Source organism: Oxyura jamaicensis, chromosome 1 (genome assembly GCF_011077185.1).
Source record: "Oxyura jamaicensis isolate SHBP4307 breed ruddy duck chromosome 1, BPBGC_Ojam_1.0, whole genome shotgun sequence".
NCBI lineage: Eukaryota > Metazoa > Chordata > Aves > Anseriformes > Anatidae > Oxyura > Oxyura jamaicensis.
The window spans coordinates 78898293-78905563 of NC_048893.1; the positions used below are offsets into that span (position 1 = coordinate 78898293).

At 46.3% G+C, this 7271-nt stretch overlaps 1 protein-coding gene across 1 annotated transcript in view; it reads right to left on the minus strand.

Annotated features, from left to right (window-relative positions):
- LOC118158242 (alpha-2-macroglobulin-like protein 1) overlaps positions 1-6696 on the minus strand; it is a 24297-nt gene extending 17601 nt beyond the window's left edge. The window contains exons 1-7 of the mRNA XM_035312876.1: positions 6487-6696; positions 5390-5573; positions 4607-4769; positions 3997-4049; positions 2026-2046; positions 1354-1513; positions 808-892 (exon numbers count right to left, since the gene is read on the minus strand). Of these exons, the coding sequence (XP_035168767.1) occupies positions 808-892; positions 1354-1513; positions 2026-2046; positions 3997-4049; positions 4607-4769; positions 5390-5573; positions 6487-6545 (725 nt within the window). The 5' untranslated portion in view covers positions 6546-6696. The remainder of the gene's footprint in view (positions 1-807; positions 893-1353; positions 1514-2025; positions 2047-3996; positions 4050-4606; positions 4770-5389; positions 5574-6486) is intronic.
- Positions 6697-7271: the final 575 nt, after the last annotated feature.

Sequence of the window (7271 nt, forward strand, 5' to 3'; positions counted from 1 at the left end):
CCTTCCTTCCTTCCTTCCTTCCTTCCTTCCTTCCTTCCTTCCTTCCTTTAGCATGCCCTTGTCAATGCAGACAGTTCCACTATCTTGCTGGCTTTCTGTGCTTTAGTTCCTCTCTGGTCTTCTCTTGCAGAGCAATGTTCCTTAACAGTACCAGTGACAGGAAGACATCCATGAACTATCCTGGTGATGAAGAGTGCTGTGCTGTTTTCTGTTAGCAATTTAAATGCTCTGATTTGAAATGCAGTTAATAAGAAATGACGCCTGTTCAGCAGCAAAGACGCAGCAAAAGTTTTCAGACAGCCCAGCTCCAAATGTGGCTCTGTTCACCTCTCTACCTGTCCACAAAGTGCTTTCAAGAGCATTCTCCTTTCTCCTTTATGCTTATGTCTTCTGAGGTCATGCCTGCTTTCACACCCTCATCTGTTCAGTGTTTGCTAATGATTACAGAACTAGAGAAACACTGCTACTAAGAAGGAAATAAGTTCATTAGCATAAAATAAAATGAGAACCTTGTACTGATCCTTGTACCTCAACAGATCAGTCCCATATCAGATACGCATCTTTCCCCATACAAGGTCCACCAAGGCCAGACAGACAGCTTCCAGAGCAGGGTGTAGCTCAGGTACCTCCATCCCAAGCAAGAACCAAACAGTTAGACTCTTGTACTATCTATGATTCTTTGAAAGCAATGCTTGTGTTTCACCCCTCTTCAGCCAATTCTCCTTGGTGGACTCAAGAGAGTACATGTGTGGAAGAACAGACAAGATTTTGATGAGCTGTTTCCTTTCTCCAGGATTGTCTCCTCACCTGCCACATACACGCAGTGGGAAGGTTTTATCTGAAGCATAAATCTGAACTGGTCCTTCGAAGAAAACATCAAACTTCTGCAACACTGGAACAAAAAACACAAAGTTACTCTATCAAAGGCAGCAGTCTACCTAGACATGGATCATGAAAGGGAAGAGTTTGTTACCATAAAGCTGGAGTCCCATAAAGGAGCATGTTTATGAAATAAAAGCTAATTAAAATTTTAAAATTAAAATTACTTTAAAACAGGGAAACTAAAGGATGAGTCTCCCCCTTTTCCCCCAACCTATGAAGTGCTACAGAGATCTTAGGTTTATTCTCTCTCTGTGACACTCTAGTAACTCTTGTTACTAGATGCCCTCTCCAGGAGTCTCCAGTACAATCTCCCTTGTTGGCATTTGTGATACTGCCCACACTATACATTTTTGTTGAAATCTAGCTCTCAGAAAGTAAAACTTAGTTTACGGTGTTTGGCTGAATATTGTTATAAGGACAGAAATAAATAATTCTTCCACCCCATTCTTTGTTCTCCATACTCCATCTTACCATGTTCCTCCACCTTAAACGTACTGGACACTTTTGGGTTCACCACACTGATGGTGTAAGTCCCCAGAGAGAGTTCAGTAGCTAACTGGAAAGAGAGATCTGCAATGCCCTGTTTTGGTCTCACATCCAGCCATTGGCCAATGCGGTTTTGGTTTGGGTCCTGTAGTTGGAGGAAAGGAGACAAGAGACAGTCATTAAAAACATCTGCTCTTCTTTTCCCAAAGCCCACTGGATTCAAAGTTTGAGAGATTTCAGAGGCTTTCAAAGGCTCCTGCTTTGTTTGTTTGTTTTTGTTTGTTTGCTTGCTTGCTTTTTTAATGGGAGGTGCTGCAGCAACCTGAAAACTGAAACACCAACAGAGATGAGGCCACCACACAAAGGGTTACTCTATATTGTACTGCCCTTGAAAAATAGTGTGGAAGATCCTGACATTTAAACTCTCCAGTCTTGATGTAAGGATAAACTGTAAGAGTTTGCTAAAGTCTGGATGGAGCTCCTGAATGTTGAAAAGAATGAACAATTTGTCTCTTCAATGCTTTTTACAAGCATTTGGATGCATACACATGTATACACGGACCCTGAGAAAAGTAAGTTGACTCAGTAAGACAACAGCCTAAATATCCCTCCTGAAGTACCTTTCCTCATAACACTTGGGGAGTCCGACACACCCACCTGGATTTCCACCATGGAGTACTGCAAAGCAAACAGATAGCAGTGTCAGAAGCTGGCATGATATACCAACCTACATAGAGACTTATCTTACCCACCTAGCCCACATGACAGTCCCAAACATTACAATACAAGGAGCTTGATCCTACAGAAACCAGGAAAATGGTTTTGAAATAATATGGATATATTTTTAAGATGTATTTAGACATATTCAAGCTTTACTCTGTGACCATGAAAGCTATAGTTAGCTATTTAAAAAAAAAAAAAAAGGAGAAAATTAGAGATACTCACAGTCATTCAAAACTCATAAATATTAAAAGACATCAGTTTTGTAATACAAATCCCAACAAGTAGCACAGCCGCATCATCTATAGGATAAATAAACCCACATTCTCCTGTAAAGTCCCTGGCCTGGGAGGTGAGGCTTGGAGATGATAGGTAATGCTGCTGACTCCAGCAGCACATCCAGGCAGGCACAAAGAAGGGCCTCCTATGTCTATTATCTCTGTTCTTATATCACAGGAACTGTCAGCCAGGAGGCAATAGTGGTGTAAGGAGAGTGAGGCATAAGGAGGCAGAAGCAGGGGACTGGAGAAAGTAACTGGTCTGTAAACAGAAGGCCACATTTGATTCACATTATTCATCATTCTGAACTTTCATGCAGGTTATCACTGACGTGTTTGTTTTCATTGAAACTAACCAAAAAAAAAAGTGCAGTTTAACTACTTATATAACTAAATCCACTGTCACTGCTAAGCAAAACATGCCAGTGAACAGCACCTGTGTTATCACCAACCCACCTAATTCATAAACAAGATATTACAGCTTTAATGCTGCAGTGCACTCAAGCCTCATAATAGCATTGGTTAAATACGACCTCTTTTGAATTTTTGTCATAGCATTATTAACAGTTATAATGCTAATTTACTCATACTTACACATAGCCACCAAGCATTTATGGCCAAATATCTTTATGAACCAAAGGTAGGCATGGAAGCAAAGGTATTGCTTACTCTATTATCTAACTAATATAAGACAGATGCCTTCTATTTTTGGGGCAGGAAGTGAGTGTGTGATCCTAGGCCCTCATTAATAACCAAAAAAAAGGGGAAATTAAGTCAACACTAAAGAAGCCAGAAGGATCTTTCCCTTCATCTCAGTCTGGAGGGATTTGATTTAACTCTTTGCACACTTGTGCCCCTCAGAATTTATCTGTTGTGGCATGAATTCCAGTTGGCTCTCCTTAAATTGCTTCAGGACAGAGGAATGCAAGATATTTACAGCTGCTGGCAAAAGGTAGAATTGCTCAATGTAGAAAGATGCTAGTCTTGCAGTTTCCTGGCTAGCACCTATGCAAGTCTCTGGCAACTTCTCACTTCCTTGACTCAGGCAGAACGAGCTGCTGCCAGCAGCAAGTCAGTTTAATTTGCTTATACTGCCTTCTCTCGTCTCTTTTTATAATCAGTTCGTGTTGCATCCCTTCCCATATCAATTCTTTTTTCTTAAAATTTTGCAGACGTGCCATGGCTTGCTGCAGACCCTCCTACCACCCTAAGTACAACGCACCACACAAAGCTGCAGAACTCAGTTCTGGCTGAGCCTGGGCACAGCCCATCTGGTAACTGTGCCCACAGCCAGCAGCCTGCAGATCCCCTCAGAAGCCAGCTTTTTTCTGGCAAGGGGAAAGTGCAAGCAGATTCTGAGCTCCTAACTCAGCTAGCAGGCAGTGCTGGCACGCTCCCCAGACCTCAGCAGCCATACCAGGGTTACCACCAGCCAGCAACCGTCCTGTCAGACTGACAAAGCAGCTGGGAGACTGAACTCAGCAAGGTTTTGTAACAGGTCAGTGTCTGCTGCCTTGGGTACTGCAGACACGCAGACCATGTCAGCCGGCACAGCGTGGGGCTGGCAGAGCAGGCAGACTTGGCAGGGGAAGTCTGGAGACTTCCTTGCATCCACTTAGACAGGCTTTACCTTGCTGTTAACGGGGACAAAGTCTTCAGTCAATGTCACTATCCGAAATTTCACTGAAGGGAGAAAAGAGCATGTTGTAGAGACAGTACATTCAAGACAGGGCTAAACCTGCGCTTGCCTCATCCCCGAATCAGGGCTCTGCTGGCACCCCCGTGCCTGCCTGCAGCCCCCTCGCAGTGCTCGTTCGGCCCTGCTCACCAATTCTCCCCTCCCCACACACAGCAGGCTGCGGTGTTCCTGCTTTGCTTTTGGACAGTTTGCCCCACCCGCTGGCTCCACTCACTCACAGGACAGGCAAGTGCTTGGAGGCACAGGCTGAGGAGGGGGACACAAAAATCTTACTTTGTCCCCAGCGTGGGCCTGGAAAGCCTGCTCCTACATACAGCCTGTGAGACCACAGCTTCCAGCCCTCTCCCTTCCCTGAAACACAAGCATGAATACATTGCTCCAGATGGCAGCAGAGGCCTCGGTCATGCACAGCTTCTCCCTCTGTCCCAGCTAGGACTACATGGCTCAAAACACCGAGAACAGTCCTCGAGGAAAAACAGGAACAAAATACAGACAGATCAAGGCAGGGGAACTGCCAGGGTGCTCCATGCAGAGCGCTCACCTGTCTGTCCTGGCCTATAGACAGGTTTATCCATTTGAATGAAGGTGCCAGTGCCAGCCCTACGAATCAGGACTTGCTTCTCCTCCTTTGCACTGAAATAGTGGCCGTTGGAGATATGCAGCTGGACAGTGCCCACCTCTTGGCTGCCTGCAGGTTTGGGGACCTAGGACAGGGAAGAGAAGTCGCCAGGTTGGCAGGGAGCAGGTGAAGACATGATGGCATTAGAGCATATGCTCTTCTCCTTGCATATCCTGAACTGTGACACCTTCTTCTTCCCCACCTCATTCTGAAGGCCAGCACAGTGTGTCCCTTCAGGGGCTTATTAACTCTTATTTGCCAGCACAAAGAAAATAATGTTTGTGAGGTGTGAGGAGAGACTGCCTGAGATGAAAGGTCTGGCTCTTTGTGCACTGCGATGCACAGATGACATCCTGTGCATCCTTCATAGTGGAGAGAATGAGGTAACAGCTGCTGTTTGGTCGCTTCTAAGCTCCTCCACCTTCCTCTGTCCTTTGGTGACTGGCCAGGCACTCTTGGTGAACTGGGCCACCAGGGTGGGTAGTAAGCTACCCAACAGGAACAATACCATGCAGACAGACAGAGGCAGGGAGGAAATACACTAAGCTCCCACTAAACACTCTGCCTGACTGTACATTAACTCCTTTCCATGCCCTCTCCCCTCACATCATCCTCACTCTCCATTTCTCTGGCAAAAAGAGTCATGAGCCAAAGGAGCACTTTGGCAGCTGTTAGCTACAAGCTGCTCCCAGGAATGGTCCTCACCTGAAACCTGGAGCACTCGAAGATCCAGTTGTTCCGAACAACCTTGCGGTAGATGCTGATGTTGCCAGAGGCATGCACAAGCGTTAAGGCCACACGAATAGGCTTCTCCACACCACGCAGGTCCAAGCACACCCTCTGGGAAGAGGGGAAGGGCAGTTCAGCTGGGAGGATGATCAGGTACTTCCTGCAGTGGGGAAAAAAGACAATCAAGTAGTCTCTCTGCCTTGAGACTAATACTCCACGGCGTGTGGAAGCAGCTCTCTTTTCTGGGAGCACCTGCTCTGCTTGGGGAGAGGGAGAGGTGATTAACAGTGAGAATGTGTGCACCTCCCAGTGTTGATGGAAAGGATAAAATAAATTTCAGGAGACAACATGAAAAACTGCTTTGAGGTGAACTCACATTACACTGGTGTGTATGGAACTCTGGAGCATGCTACAGTGGCACAAGGAAGCATACACAGTAGGGACCATCTATGCCTCCGCAAAGAGAGCTCTTTTTTAGGGCTTCCCAGTACACAGGGGAAAGGCAACAGTGCTATCGGACTGGGAGATGGAAAAAGTTTCAGAGTTAAGACTTGGATCCAAAACCAAACTGCTGTGTTCACTCAGGAAGTTGCAGCTGTGTAATTCTGATCCCAAAGCTCTCTGTGGCTCTGGGTCAGTTTGACTCCAACATCCAAAGTGCAAGATTCTCTACAGCTTTTACTCCAGCCTCAAGAGAAAAGGATCCACCTTTCTTGCTACTTTGGCAGCAGTCTGGTTCCTGCTTAATTATTCCCAGCCCTGCAACCCTAAATCTCTTGCCCTTCTCTTTATCCTACACCTTTCCCGTAAGACTGCCTCAGACTGCAGACCCTTATTCTCCTTACTCCCACTGACACTCCTCACTTAGATCTTGCACTGCAGCAACATTCAAAGAAAAAAAATCCCACCTTTAGGAGGATCCTGTGCTCTTAACAAGGCTTGTGGCATGCATACCACCTCATATCTATCCCTTATAGGCAATGACTTTCAGAGTCCCATACTCTGTCCCTACCATCCTGGCCCCTCCCTCAGCATTGGACCTGTCAATCACCAGACCTCGAAATGGCACTTACGGTTGTGCCACTATCGCCAGGGTGTAGAGCAGGCAGCTCAGGAGAAAAGGAGTCCACATTTTCTTGGGAGAGCCCCAGAGAGGTGGATCTGTCTGGAGGGCAGGTCAGGAGAGAAGATGGAGTGCAGCTTCTCTCCTTCCAAGGTCTCCAAGCCACCAGCTGTTGTTGTCGTTTCTCCCAGGAAGCAGACAAGAAGCCCCGAAGTTTCCTTCCTTCTGCCTCATTCCTATGTTTATAGTGCTCCAGGTACAGGGTTGTACCGTTCAGGATGTTCTCCAGCCAATCCAAGTCCTTTTGGCCTCCGGCCTCTGCTTTCCTACTCCCCTGTGGATGCACTAGCATCATTCAGACAAGTTTACTTTCTATTTTGCTAAGCAACAGCTTGTTTCCTTTTCACTGCACTGCCCCTGCTCCTTGTTCCAGCTGCAGCCTCTATTCTATTGTTTTGCCTTGAGATGGATTGTTGCTCGAGCCCTTGGCGTGTGCATTCAGCTGGAGCTCAAGTTGAACTCTTGTGGTCATACTGTCCCCAAACTTTTTACGTCTGCATCTCCCCAGGCAGGTCTCAGTCTTGAAAGGGAGACTGGATTCTGAACATAAAAATTGCATCTACATAGAGCTAGGCTCCTTGACACAGTGCTCCCATGCCCAATGGAGAGCAGAGAGAAGGAAAAACTTGAATTCTTATCTCTGCCGTGCAGGTGTTTGAGTTTGAACAGGAAATCCAACAACTGCAGTGCACTCCAGCTCTATCTCACTTGCCTGCTTAGTCCAGTTCAGGGCCA